Raw genomic sequence first — 15,380 nt, forward strand, 5'->3', positions numbered from 1 at the left:
GCCGAAATTTTGAAATCAAGCCCTTCAAGCCGAAATTTTGCATAAAAAGGACAGGACACACATGTTTACAATAAATGTTTCAGACTTCATTCGAGGGTAATTTACAAGTTTCAATCAATTTATCTCGCCATAATTCCAGTGCCAAAAAATTGCAACTCGCAACACAAATTCCAAGTCATTTATATTAAATTATATTTACCATGATTTGGTTGTGAAGAGAATGAGTTCCACACAGGGACACTGTTCTCATGTTCGAATGCAATAGGGTGTATTCCCGCGTGTCTCTCTACTGACTTGAACATCCTGTATGAATGATCACTCTTCTTACTCTCTATGTGCTTCTCCATTATTTCCTCGTAGTCTACATCACCGAACTCTAAAAACATTTCTTTTCTCACTTAAATTTTTAATTTTATTATCTTGAGTGAGCAAGTTGCCGCCTGCTTCTGCAAATATTTTCAGTGATATATTTTATTATTATGGCTTCGATATACAGAAAACAATTAAATAATTTTTCATTTCTTGATAAAGTTCTTAACGATGAGATGAATTCTCAACGCTACCTAAAAGATCCTACAAAATAACTAAATGAATATCAAAGTCTATTATTCATTTAGTATATACACTACGTGCATGATGCATTTTATATATCATTTCAGGAATTAACGTGTTAATTATTTGACAACTGAATTATTATCTTATAGGAGCTGATAATAACCTATAACTGAAATTTTTAAAAGGCGCATTATGAAATATTGCATCATGGAACTTCTGGAATTATAGGGACATCTTCAGCTAAAAAAAAGTTGAAAAAAGAAACACTGAAATACTAAAATACGTGAATCTTTACACCTTACAATGTTATGTATAGCTTCAGGCAGTGTATTTTACTAGTTTTAAAGGAGGTGATTAAAAGACAGAAAATTATTCAGTATTTCGAAAAGAAACATTGCACGCTTGCATCATTGAGGATGGAAAGAAATTACACTTGTTAGAATAAACAAAACAAATTTGCTCCTGAAAAAAATCGAAAGCTCATGAAAACTTTACCAAAACTATGAATTTTAAACTTGGCAACAAACTGTTCAGGCAACTTGTTCAAAACTTCAAGAGCTCTCCGGATTAAGCTTGTCTTATAGTATATGCTTTTAATAATAGCTCGACGAAAAAATTTTCCAGTTCATTTATGGTTATAGCGGAGGTAGCGATTTTCCAATTGACGTATTGTATGCTGGTCTGGATTCGATATGGTATAACACCTAACTTTTAGTCGAGTTTCGGTTATTCGAATTTCCGATAATGATAACACGCTTTCACTTCCCAGCTTACAAGTTTTTCTAAGATAATGATTAGAGTGTTATCAATGGTGCTCAGTTGTTCAGCTAGATTAATGGCTATTCACAAGAGTATTAATCATAACAGGAAGTAGCTGTTTGGTCGGCAGTCTCTCAAGTTGTATAAGCATTCAAAAATTTATTCCATTTTTGAGAGAAACTTTTTGACATCTGATTGATATCTGAGCTCATTCTCTATAGTTATTCCCAGATATTTACTTGAGTTTTCGTTGTTTTTTCGAAATTGAAGTGATTGTGGTTGATAACTTTTGCTGAACACAATAAATTCGGTTTTATCTGAATTTGGCTTAGCTGCCAGTGACTTAAAAGAGTACAGTATAAAATCTATTGAGTATTCAAGTGACCTTTTATAGTTATCATGGTTCTAATGGGATCTCAAAAGAAAGTATCATCAGTATGTGTTGGATGACATGGCCCGTTTTTAAATCTAAGTTGTTTACAAAAAGACCTTAAACTTGTATCCTGAGGATAGCCTTAGTATACCACGACGCAGTCCGAAGTTTCTTCATTCACAGTTACTCTTTCCATTCTACAAGAAAAATGACAAAAATTTGGTTGACCAATAATTCAATTCAGGACATTTAATTTTCCAAGCTTTCATTTTGGCAGAGTTGTAAGTCCTAAAGGTTGCAGGATTCTGGGAACCAGTAAGGACTCACGTTTTGTGAAGAAAAGGGAAAAACAGTCATCATATTTGCAAATTGATCGAAGTTTTAATAGATGCGGCTTTTTCACTGCAATTTATGACCCGATTTATTGAATATTTTAGGCGCTCAGACTTGGATGTTTCAGTCAGCTATTTTCGATAAGAACATAAATTATTAAAACGTCTGAGCGTTTGATTGTGGGACGCGATTCTGGTGGGGTTATCAACACTAATTGGACTCAAAAATATTATGGTCTTAAAAGGGTTTCCCCCTTGTTTTTGTTTTTTGCAGAACTAATTCAAATAATCACCCTTTAGAATTACTGACTCGTTTCCAGTAATTGTTTATCAATGTCGTGAGCCAAGTAGACCAGAAATTCATCAAGCTTGTTCAATGGCACTCAACCAAATTTCTGTTTTTCCATATATACAACTATTGCATGAAATGTACAATTTTTTTTCGTTATGTACGATCATTTTAGTGGAATAGTTTTAAGTCGATTGATTGTTTGTGTAAAAATTCGTAGACATCTTAACATTTTGAGAGCGGACCATGATTGAGTTCGATGTCTACATTTTTTGAAGTAACACTGAAGCAACTATTGCGTTCAGTAAAAGACTGCTGACTAGGAAAATGGTTAGATATAAAATTTGTTTCGGGACGTATTTTTGTTTCTTATGGTTATGAGGAATTATTTCTGTTTATCTGATCAAAGCAGGCGTGGGAATCGGATGAAAAATGATATGATCAGATTAACAAAAACACTAACCGTGACTTGACGTCATGAGTTGAGTAGATACGCATTTCACAATATTTGGCCTAACAATACCAAACAGAAACCGAAAAATAATAAGGGTCAAAATATATTAGACGGAGGTTGATAGCAGCTATTTCCATACAAATTTGATGAAAAGCGCGGACCACTTTTAAGCGTCAGTTTGAATCCGTACAATGCCAATGAGTTCCTTTAATCGAATGATTACAAATTTACCAGAAATTTGATCAGTGTTCATGTTCGATAAAAAAACATTGAGCTCGTCAATAAGCCTGTTTTAGAAAAATTTTCAAATCTTCATTTTAGCGCTGGCACATCAAACCTACCCGGCAGATTGCCGGAAAATAGCCGCCGTTGATTCCAATAAGCATGATTGGGATTGAAAGAATAGAAGAGATTGAAAAAAAAAAGATTTTTGTACAAAGACATTTTTTAAGTCCGATTTATTTTGATGGCATTTCGTAGTTGAACATAACGTACTTCTGTTTCTTAGAGAGAGGCTACAGGGTATACTGTCAATACCAATAAGCATTAGAGATGGCAACTAAAACTTATAGGAACGACGTTCAAATAGCGGGCATCTAAAATTGGGCTTTATGGGTTTATCCCGTTTCTATTTCTGACTTCAATTTTTTATTCTGACTATGTTCATTTTGAATTGCTTTGCTGAGCAACTGATGTTCAAATTCACTTTTAGCAGAACGAGAGAAGAGAGAAACTAGCCTAGAGAAGTCAAAAAGATATCACGCAAAATGTTGAAAAAGCGGCAAGATGAGGTAAAGCGAAACATTTTTTTGTTCGACGAAGTTAAAAAACATAGCAGGACAAGTCCTGACGAACAATTCAAAGAATTTTCAATGACTAAACAGAAAAACTAGACCTAGAATGGACTATGAGTGAATTGAGAAAACCATTTTAAAAAAATCAAATAAAAAAATAAGAAAAAAAAAAAACAAAATATCAATGTCAAAATGCCGCATGTGAACAAAAAAACCACTAGCGAGAAATGAAAACTTCCTTCAAACAAAGCTAGGCCTTGAATGAGCTGTGAATGGATTGCGAAAACCATTTCGAAAAAAATCCGATCCAAAAAATCGAAAAAAAACAGTAAAAATCAGAGTGAAATTGCCGCATGTGAACAAAAAACCACTACCGAGAAACCGAATTTTTGTTCAAACACCATTTTCGCACTCTACTTTAAAATTAGAGCGAAAAAAATTCACGCCGCAAAACCACTCGCTTTTTCGCTCCATTTCCCGTTTCGGCGTGACCAAAATCACCACTCCAATTTGACTTCAAAAATCATGAAAATGTGTGAACAGATCTTAAAAAAAGCATAGCAGGACAAGTCCTGACGTACAATTCAAAGAATTTTCATTGACTAAACAGAAAACTAGACAAAAAACGGACTATGAATGGATTAGAAAAACCATTTAGAAAAAAATCCAATCCAAAAAATTGAAAAAACTGTAAAAATCAAAGTGAAATTGCCGCATGTGAACAAAAAACCACTAGCGAGAAAGCGAAATTTTGTTCAAACCCCGTTTTCTCACTCTACTTGAAATTTAGAGCGAAAAATTTCACGCCGCAAAACCACTCGCTTTTTCGCTCCACTTCCTGTTTCGGCGTGACCAAAATCACTTCTCCAATTTGACTTCAAAAATCATGAAAATGTGTGAACAGATCTTAAAAAAAAAGACAGCGCCCCAATACAATTCAAATTCATTGAATTGTGAAAAAAAGACAGCGCCCCAATACAATTCAAATTCTTTGAATTGTAAAAAAAATACGAGCGCTATAATAGCCGGCTGAGAAGATGAGGGCGACTATTAAAAAAAAACTATCAGGATCAAATTTATCTATACACTTAATTCTTCAAATTCTTGCAATATCTAATTGGCTCTCTAGTCAATTTTGAGATTATCTGTGTCATCCTGTAAAATTAATGTTTTCAGTTTTCGTCATATATAACAGAACTTTTAGTTTTTCTTTTGTAGTAGTTGATCCTCTACATGCGTGAATACCAGTCGCTAGGAATAGTTGTATCGCTTTCTAATTTGGCAATAATGCTGCAACCAAAACCCAGGCCAAAGAGACCCAGGCTAACTCTCCATTTATAATTTACAATGCAAAAGAAATGCTGAAACGACTAGTACATTAATTAGTAAAACGCATCTCTGAAGATTAGTTCAGGGGATTATACCTTAGGAGCTCAAGTAATCGCAATCCAGAGTCGACCAGTCCTAAATTTCCAAAGAATCTAGTAACCTAAAACACTACCCTTAAGGCAATTTATAGCACAATTAACTCTACTTACTTGGCAATTTACTGTTCTGCTGTCGTATGTCATCACAAACTTGCTTCACAATAGGAAAATTATGTTCAGTCGGAGATCTCGAATTGCCTCTCAGCCCTTTCAGCATCGGACATTTGGATGCGGCATTATGTTCAGTGGAATCGGTGGCATCAAATCTGATGCCATACTGGTTGTGCAACTTAGCCAGCTGGTCAGAGGCAGATTGAATTGTAGCCAGGCCAGTTTCGAACTTTTCTGTGGCTGTTGTTGCTCCCTCATCTAAATACAAACATCATATGTCGTAGTATCTAAATACAAACATCATAACGTAGTTTAATTACAATAAACTTTATGTAGACTATTATCATTCAAATTTTAAAAGATTTAAGACCGATAATTTGGCTTGCAACCAAAAATTAAGCTTCGCATAATAGTATCAGATCGTGAGATAAGAACGTCAAGTTCACATGAGTCAGTGTAATTAATCGATCTATAATTACCTAAAAGGAGACTCGGTAATAAGCGTTCTCACATATGTGCCAACCCCTCTCAACCACAAACTTCAAAATATTATTGAAAGTTTTGCATATAAGAATTAATGTTCTTTTAAACCTAACATAAAATTATTTTGAAAGTCTCTCTAAACTGTTCTGTAAAAGTATTCAAGTTGTATGGGAATGTGTTCGATTTTTTCCTTAAAAAATCACCAATGAAGGTACTTTCAAAATCATTCTGTCAAAAAAATCACGAGGAATGAAGGTTCACTCAAAAAATACTATAAAAGAAATATACTATTTAATAATTCCATCTTGCAGTCATGTTGACATTGAGAAACTTTCATTTAAACTTGAGGAAAAAAGGAATTTAAAAAACATGGCAAAAGAACAAAGTTGTCAAATAATGCTTAGCTAATATAATTACACATCTAAAATTTTCATTCAAAAGTTTAGTATGGGAACATTTATAAACTGCAAAAAAATGAAAGTTCAATATTTAGTAATCCGCTCAAAATGAAGGTGAAGCCATTTTAAGATTCTTTCAGATGACCATTTACAAAATCTAAGCATTGATACCATAAAATAGATAGCGAATTCAATTAAAAAGCTGCCAAAAAATTACCAAGGGTTCGTTTAACGTTCCTTGTGCGTCTCGAGAATGATAAATTGTCCACATGAATCCGAGTCAACAATCAAGTTAGAAAACTGACTGAAGGGGATCAATAAAGAACAGCCCTTCACACTACCTACTCAAAACATTTTCGGTGAAGCGCATACTTAGAGACTAGTGAGCCGTAACGCTCTAAGAATTCTGTCCAGACACTTAATGCCTGCCTGACTTTGCATGTTTATCCCATTTTTGAGGACGAAAACTTAAAAGAGTCAGACGAAAAATTGCTCAAGCAGAAAATCGGTTTAGGAAGACCACAAGATTTTAAAAAAATTACTACAAACTACGTTTAAGATCAATTAATTATAACAACCAAAAACGCGACAGCTTTTACGAAGTTGTTCTTATGAACCAAAACATGCATGTTTTAAAAAGGAGCAGTATCTAAAGTTTAAAACCCATTTATATTCCTGCAAATAACTGTGATGCCAGTATACGTTTTAGGAACCCAGGCCAAAAAGCAAAAAGAAAGGCCTTTACATAAAAGTGGCAAAGGCTGAAAAAATTTTAAAGACCAGTAGGAAATAAGGAAGAACTGTTCATTGAAACGTTTAGATCTCGTCTTTTCGATGCAGCACTTTAAATATATCTACATACCAACAAGAATTAAATAGTTTAATCAGTTTACATTCAAGTAGTTTAAAGTATATCTGGGCTCATAAATTGCCAAAGAGGACAGAAAAGGGAAATATTAATTCAGGGATGTAGCTTAAATTTTTCTAGGGCGCAAAAGAACTCGGTCCTGATAGGAGTTCAAACAAGAGTCCTCCAGGTGAGCAGTCACATCTTAACTACTATGCTACAACGACTTTGATACTCACCCGCTACCAATCGCTTTTATATTAGCAAAACTTTATTTCAGAATGAGACCAATTTGAGATCACTCGAAATGAAGATGTGAAGAGTGGAGGAAAAGTGGCTTGAGAAGTCAGAATGTTCCAGAACAAAAGCGAAAAAAAGGCAAGCAAAAATTTTACATAAAATAATCCAACACGCTAACAGTAATTGCTTCAAACTTCGTTCGAGAGCAATTAATAAGACTTCTATAGTCACGTAAATTATCGTTGTTGATTAAAAGTTGACAAAATTAAAATGCTATTTTGAAGTTTACGGAAAACTGTATTTGTGTCATCTTAAATTCCAATTTTGTCTAGTGGACTTAGCAAATTTGTTTTTGTTGAAGGATGCGCTCTTGGCCCAACTTAACCGCTGTAGGTAATTTTTAGATGGCCCATTATTCCCATGAAAAAGTCTTGAGTAAGGCACATGGCAAAATACCAAAGGATTAATCAAAACACTTACAAGTCAATGGATCCTCAAAAGCATTCAATATTTTAATACCAGAAGCCAGTTTTATAGTAAATTGTCAAATTCATCTTGATACCTTAAAAGTGAATATAATTTAACTGCGGGGTATTCTGCTTTTCCTTCGAAATAAAATCATTTTGTGTTCCCAGCAAAAATATTCTCATTTTTAAGGTTACTCCCTTTGATGCTTTGCAAAAAATACATCCGGCTTTCGGATCATTTAAATAACAACTTTTGAGATCATCTGACACCCATGATTAACTTAGATTTCTGTTTGTATCTCGTGTTTAAATGAACAGAATTGACTTCTTTAAGAAAAAATTGTTAATACAATTTTTAGCTCGTTTTAGTCATCCAGATCAACAGGTTAGATAACGCTTTTTTTATTCTAGAACCAGGAATGAATATTTTTTCTCTGATCTGTCTCAGTTTGGTTAAAAATTCATGAAAATCTGTTAAAAAATTAAAGTTAGGAAGATAATTCATTAGCAAAATTCAATCCAGATCAACATGTTAGATAACACTTTTTCCATCCAGATCAACATTTTAGATAACGCTTTTTTATTCGAGAACCAGGAATGAATATTTTTTCTCTGATCTGTCTCAGTTTGGTTAAAAATTCATGAAAATCTGTTAAAAAATTAAAGTTAGGAAGATAATTCATTAGCAAAATTCAAAAGTTTAATTTTTTCAGACAAAGCTTGCTCCACAGGCAAAATTGACTAAATATTCACAAAAGCAGTTTGGTCCTGGGGTCTCTATAACCTTGAGAATAAAACCATGAGCTTCATGGCCTCTTTAAACGTGAGATTTAAAATAAATTAGATGGATTCTAGTTTGATTTAAGCAACCGTCAATATAAGTTGACAATAACTGCGTCACCTACACGCCCCGCTGTCTACTATTGCGCTCTGAATATTTTTAAGCCAAAAACTTTAGTTGTATCGGGACGCAGTCTACTGTTTTTCAGATCTGCTCAAACATTTGGTAGCTTTCTAAGTCAAGTAGAGCCCAAATTTTCTGCCATTTTTTCACCAGCAATAAGAGAAACTACTTGGGGCGTAAAATTGCTTCATGCTTCCTTTGGATTCAATGAGAAATTTTTCGTTAGTTTTAATTAACGTCCGGAATTTTAACTGATGTTCTCACTGCTTCCTCATTTCACCATGTGTAGTCTTCTGGAAAGCAATCAAAAGCTAAAAAATAAAACATCTAATTTTTTATTTTGACAACTATTTATCTGGGAATAGCGTTAGAAGTTTTTAGTTCAACCCCTGTTTGTATTTTTCCCGAACTTTCACATGTTGATTAAAAGAGGTCTTATCCCCCTTGTGATGAGGCACAGTTTAAACCGTTCCACCGTTTAATTTCGTTATGGTATTTAGTTCGACAGCACTCGTTTTTCAAAAAAAAAAACTGTTTGCCCGGATCTGTTGTTTTTGAATTTCGTCCTTTATCCACCTTATTAACAGCTCTCTTCCCTTTGTATTGATAAAAAATTGAATCAATTCAGACTTCAAAGGTTTAGTCTCTAAAATTTATATTTTCTACAATTTTCGACATTGATAGGTCACAAAAATTCTCGAACGATGCCAATTAATTGAAAGGTCAGAAGAGCTGTATACCGGTGCATATTTTCATTCTTCTCTGTAAACCTTGTTGCATGTAGTGAATGGTTCTAGTGACAGCATTTACTCTCAGAAACGTATGCGAATCTTAAGTTTTGCTGTCAATTCTTGTCCTATTGTTCTAATAGGATATTTTTGTCCCAAATTAATTTTAAAAAGTTTTGTATTCATTACAATGATAAATAAATTGATCTGGTGTAAACAATCTTGCTGGATTTTAATAATTGTTAAAAGCCTCCAAAAGTACAATTGAATTATAAATCTGCTCTGATAATATGTTTCCAAAGTTACGAGGCTTTTTTTGGTTTCTCTATAAAAATTCATTTTTTCCCTTTACCCCTTTTCAAAAATGAAGTAAAAATAGATGTCTAGTTTTCAAGGGATTGCTAGAACACGAAATTTTGAACGAAGTCAAAAACTACATTATTAGCTTAAATGCGGTGATATCATTAATAGAACGCTGTTAGATACAAATGTGGGAACATTCAGTCAAAAGCTAGTTGAGTTGCTGGCTTCAATTTTAAATAAGCAATCTCAAAGTCAGGTAAAACTCGAAAGCTAAAATAACTGCACTTTTGTAAGTCAGGCGAATTTTCTGAATAAAGGTGTACAAAATCATGAATGCATTAATTTATCACAAAAGTATTCTGTGGAGTAGTTCATTGAAAATTTTTACAAACCAGAATTATGATCCATGATTTTTGACATCACAGGACACAGTTCCGCATATTTTGGGAGGTATCCGTTGACTTTACGAATGTAATTGGTAGGTAATCGAGACACAAAGGGACAATGTTTAATCAGTTGCTCCATTTTATAAACTCTGAAACGATGCATTTTCAAAAGATGAAATACAGCTTGTCAACCTACCATTAATTCCAGCCGGTGAAGTTCCTATCAAAACTGGTTATTTAGAGGATATTCTTTACTTGGTTGTGATTGGCTGATAAATAATCAACCCTGTATTTTCAAATTTATTAATACTGTTACGCAAATACAAAAAAAAACAACTTGAAAAGGCCGCTCCTCTGAAGGGGCAGTTGTTCGACTAGTTGGGTAGTTGAGGGGGGGACTCCTATATACAAAAATAAACTTTCACAGTAGCGAAGGGTATAATTTGCAAAATAAATAATCAATAATTGCTGTTTCAGGAAGATTCATAGCAAACCAAAATTAAGCTTATATGATATAGAATTGGCACTTCAGAATCATTGCACTACATTTAAGAGAGTAATAACTTAAAGAATTTCTTCTGAGACAAAAGAATTTAGTCTGAGTGAAGAAATGAAATTCAATTAATTGAAATGATGATTCAACGCAATCAGTTAACTGGCAGAATTCCAATTATTTGCAGTTATTTAAGGCAGCAATGAGAGAGAGTTTAGGCTTCTGTGTAGTTTGCACAAGGGTTTGCACCCATCATTGAGGGGTAGAGTTGACCACTTTCTGAAATGTGTTACAGCTGCCACAATTGCACAGCAAGGTCCATTTACAATTTTCGAAGTAATTCCAGTAAATTTTTGTTAGATATTGTTTGTCAATCTACTTTATTTCAATGTTAGCGCTTTTAATAATGATATTCAGTAGCTTGCTGGATCTAATCCAAAAATTCTCATCCGCTTTTTTGGTACAAGTTTTATCAATTGCTATGAGCTCGTTTTGTCGTGTATTTACTGCACATTCGTTTATTTTATTGGCAAATTGATGTTGTAATTGCCTCCCAACATATTAGAAGCGTTAGTAAATCATGGAGTTCGAAGTAGTATGATAGCAGCAGAAGCTTGAGCTTCTACTTTTATAATTCAATTCCCAACTACTGAGAATCCATGCCGTGGCTTTCTTTTGGATACGTTCTACTTCTTTGCATTCTGTTTTATTAAGAAACCAAACCATTGAGGCATAACTTATTACTGGTATGACATATCCCACGTAAGCATTAAGTTTCGTTCTAGTGTTTGCTAAAACCGATAAGTTTCGCTTGAGAAAATGGAAAGCTTTCGAAGCTTTTTTACATCGTTGTAGACTATTTGCTCTCCAAGAAAGTTTTGCAGATATAATGACACCCAGATCTTTGTGTTCAAACTTGCTCTCTAGGAATTTAGAATTTAGCTGGAAATGTTATTCGCTGTTTTGCTGTTGTTTTACTGGTAAGACGTAACATTTTTCATTCAGCTTCATTTTGTTCACTTCACACCAACTTTCTATTGCTTCTAGATCTGTTCGGATATCAGCTGGCTGAGTTGATACTAACTTGAAATCATCAGCATACACAAAAGCGTCACATCATTTGACTTGAGTTGGTAGATAGTTCACGTAAATAATAAATAGGAGAGGACCTAAGAGTTACCCCTGCGGGACTCCGCTAGTAACTGAGAAAATTTCAGTTTGCTTTCATTAACTTTTACATATTGTTTTCTTTCAGTGAGTTAACTTGCAATGATTTTCAAGAAATTTCCGCCGATTTGCAGCTCTTCAAATTTTTCTGAAAACCTGTCGTGTGGTACGCTGTCGAAAGCTTTTTTAAAATCTAAGTACAGCACATATAATTCACTTTCTTTGTCATCACGTTCTTTGTACAGAAGATCTAGAAAGAGCAGAAAGTGTGTAACCACAGACCTGTGTCTCCTGAATCCATGTTGAGAGTTATCCAGATGTGGTTTGACTATTTCGTAAATTTCATTGAAATTAACTTTTCTAAAACCTTCGGGACATTGCAAAGTAAGCTGATCGGTCTGTATTGCTCTATCATTGCTCTGTTTTCATCTTTAAAAATTGGGATAATTTCATTTGTTTTCCAGTATGCTGGAAAACACCCTTTATTTAAAGCGGCTTGGAAAACTATATGCAATGATTTTGAGAGGGTTGACAGGTTTTTCAGGAGTGTATTTCCAACCTTATCAGTTGCACAAGTTTTTTTTTGTCTGAAGCTTGGTTAGTATCTCCTTGATTTTTCTTTCGTCAAAGATTACTTTGGTAATTTTCGTTTTTCGTAAGAGTTCTTTATTTTAATTGTGTTACTTTTGAGGAAAATACTGGAGAAGAAATCGTTAAAGTATTTGCACTTTTGGCTATCTTCATTTGTCTTGTTGTCCTAAGACAACAACTTGTTGTCTTGTAAGACATTGTTTCCGGGTATCTATTGCATTTAAAGACAGACTTGAGATACTTTTGCAGATCAGAGAATCTCCTCCCTCGGAAGATTTTGTCTTCACAGTCCGCTTGATCTTGTTTCAACTGATCTCTGTATTTCTTCTCTGCTTTTTAAATCTATCAGTCTGCCAAGATTTGGGTTTTTAGTTTTCCTTTTCAGAGTAGATATGACTTTTAAGAGATGGGAGGATTCCTTTTTTATCCAGGAGGGAAGGTTGGATCATTGCAGCGTGGTTTTGGGAACGTTTTTAGTTAAAACATCATCAAGCCATGTATACCATTGCTTGACTAGTTCGTCAATGTTGCTGTAGCAATATGGTTTTAAAGGGTTTTCTAGTATATAGTTATTTAAATCTTTCCAATCAGCTTCGTTGAACTTAAACTTATGCTGTTTGGTTTCGGACTGCATATCTGTTTGCGCCTCTATCTTCACAGTAAAAGCATCGTGATCGGAATTAAAAGATTTATGGAACTCGTTTTTGGTATCGCGGTTTATTACTTGATTGGGATTGTTTTTGAGGAAGACATCCAGTTGTCCAAATTGTATATGGTTCAAAATTTCCTGAAAATTGTATTCACTAAATTTCCCAACAGTTTTGTTTTTGTAATCATTTGTTGAGTTCAATGTTTTCCAACAAGTGTTCTCCTGATTAATATCGCCTGTGAGAATAATCTTTTCACAATTTTCTTTTTCCGCATGTGTCTTTAGCTCATCGAGAAGGTCGATCATTGACGTTTCAGACCACCTATACGGGCTTGCTTTTGGTGGGTTGTAACAACAGCATATTAAGAAAGCTGTGTTTTTTGGTTCAATTTTGACAACAACATACTCATTCGTATTTTTTAGTTCTACTCATTCATGAGATATGCTATTTCTAACCTTTGTTTTGTGATTATCAATAAACCCTAATTGTGAGTACATAACAGTATACTTTATTCAATTCTCGTGTACGTACTCTTTCTCGTGATCCCATGCGTTAGGAAAAGTTAAACCGAAAAGTTATTCAATGTTGAGGCTAATTCATTTTAAAACTGATCGGTCATATAAAATTTTAGCGGGGCTCCTAGAGCCTAGCATAAGTAAGTTTAAAATACAATGCGGTAAATTTAAATACGCTGCTGTGCTGTCTCATAGTGGTGTTAACTGTTCCGTCCATAGCGCGTAGATCATACCTTTTTCCATTTGCGTTCAGTTAAATTTCGGCGGCCAAGTCCTAATTTTTCAACGTTTCACGGTATAAAGCAATCACTTAATTGAAAATGGGATTTGAAGCTATCAATTAACTGAGATAATTCCAATTAATTGCAGTTACTTAAGGCAGCAAGAAACCTTTCTTTGAGTACATAAGAGTATACTGTAGTCAAGTCTCATGTACTCTTTCTCCCAGAGCCTAGAATATTATGCTCTAGGTTTAAAAATGCGTTTTTGCGTTAAATTTAATAACGTTTCTGTAAAGTTTGTTAGTGGCGGCTCCTGTTCCCTTTTTGCCCGTGGCCTTTTGTCAGACAGTGCCCTTTTGAAAGTAATGCGTATTAAATGTAAAACACCAACAACGGTGCGTGCACGTTTCCTAGAAAATAAGTTCATGTCTCATGTTTTGTCTTAATTTTGTCTTAATATAATGCAAAAAGTGTGCAAAATAGTAGTAGTAATAGTAGACACAGATTTAGGGTTGACTCACGGCTTTTGGAAAAGAGGATTTGTTGCAATTCAAGCATATTGATATTGTTGTTGATTGCTCTCGGATGAGAAGCAGCTATTGTAAACGTGTATTTTTAGGAACAATTTCTCCTTGACCGTTTTTGCGATTTTATTCTAGAGTGATCTTTGCTTCCTGAAGTGACTTTTCCTTGCACTTCTTGATTTTTGAGTGATTTCAATTGCTCTCACTCCGAGATAAAGTTTGTTAGAACAAACGATTGTTAGAGATACGATGACAAGCCCCTGATAGCCGAGTGGTTAATGCCTCTGTCGAGGTGGAAGAATTGGACTCAGGTTGGCGTTCGAACCCTATTAGTAGTACTAGTAGTGGATAAGGATTTAAAGCATTTGTTCAAGGGTTTTCACCCGTGTTTCAAAGTCAGTTTATAGGGTTCAGTTTAATTTTGTTCAGGGGATTAATGTCCACATATGCAGAGTAAACTCCATGTGCATTTATTGTTTTCGGTGAAGGATTTTTCAATGAATTTAGTAAATACTCAGCAATGTTTGCTTGTTTAGGTACTGCCCGTCGTCTTTGTATACTCTACTAACTAGGTTGTAGAGAGACTTAGTTCTACGCAAAAAATTGTCGCCGGTTTTTGCAAACGGCTTCTCGGAGTTTTGAATTCCACTTTTGTATCTTGTCGGGTGGCTTCAGAGACCCTTTCTTGGAGATCTAAGGCAGTTTCACACTCTACCCTAATGATTGTCAGGAGATAATAGAAATAATTTTTAGATAAAAATACAATAGATTTAGCAAATACAATTTCAGCAGAATGTATCAAATTAACAAAGAAAGAGTTTGTTGATATTCAAACAAAAATCTGTTAAAATAAAGGGAAAATAATAAGAATGGTAACAACATTACTAATGGGTGATCTCCACTAGCAGCAACAGATGTTGTAAACAAATTGTATTAAGATGAAGAATTAGATAGTATACAGAATAAACTTTCAACAAACCCAGATGTTCTCAGACGTGATTTAGAAACTACTTTTGCCAGTCCACATGTTTTTGAAAAAAAATTATGATTTGGGACACAATCAACCCCCCTTACAGGTGGCCTTAAGGCAAATAGTGTTACTTCTGTTCATAAAAGTTTTTAAGAGTTCCATATTAAATATATACTTGTACCAACACAGGTGCATCCAATTCACTACATTTGATACAATCTGAAATTAATGTGAAATCTAGTAAATCGTAAATTTTTAGAATAATAGTTAGGGGTGTAGGAAATAGTATTGGAAAGAAATTTGGTAACGGTTTAATAATGGAACTCTAATTGAAATTAAACACACTCTTACAAATCAATGAACAATATTGAAAAGTGGTGAAATAGATTGCAATAATAC

At 34.1% G+C, this 15,380-nt stretch overlaps 1 protein-coding gene across 2 annotated transcripts in view; it reads right to left on the bottom strand.

Moving 5' to 3' along the window:
• The window catches only part of LOC142345652 (5-aminolevulinate synthase-like), a 31,072-nt gene extending 17,007 nt beyond the window's left edge, over positions 1-14,065 (bottom strand). Inside the window, exons 1-4 of one of the 2 annotated variants that reach the window (XM_075397844.1) lie at positions 14,009-14,065; positions 9,857-9,999; positions 5,095-5,352; positions 200-376 (exon numbers count right to left, since the gene is read on the bottom strand). In XM_075397844.1, coding sequence (XP_075253959.1) covers positions 200-376; positions 5,095-5,352; positions 9,857-9,989 — 568 coding nt within the window. In that variant the 5' untranslated portion in view covers positions 9,990-9,999; positions 14,009-14,065. Of the gene's footprint in view, positions 1-199; positions 377-5,094; positions 5,353-9,856; positions 10,014-14,008 lie in introns of those variants that run through there. The other variant, XM_075397843.1, reaches the window with a different exon arrangement.
• Between the last annotated feature and the right edge of the window lie 1,315 nt (positions 14,066-15,380).

Source organism: Convolutriloba macropyga, chromosome 9 (assembly GCF_964194025.1).
Source record: "Convolutriloba macropyga chromosome 9, txConMacr16.3, whole genome shotgun sequence".
Lineage (NCBI taxonomy): Eukaryota > Metazoa > Xenacoelomorpha > Acoela > Convolutidae > Convolutriloba > Convolutriloba macropyga.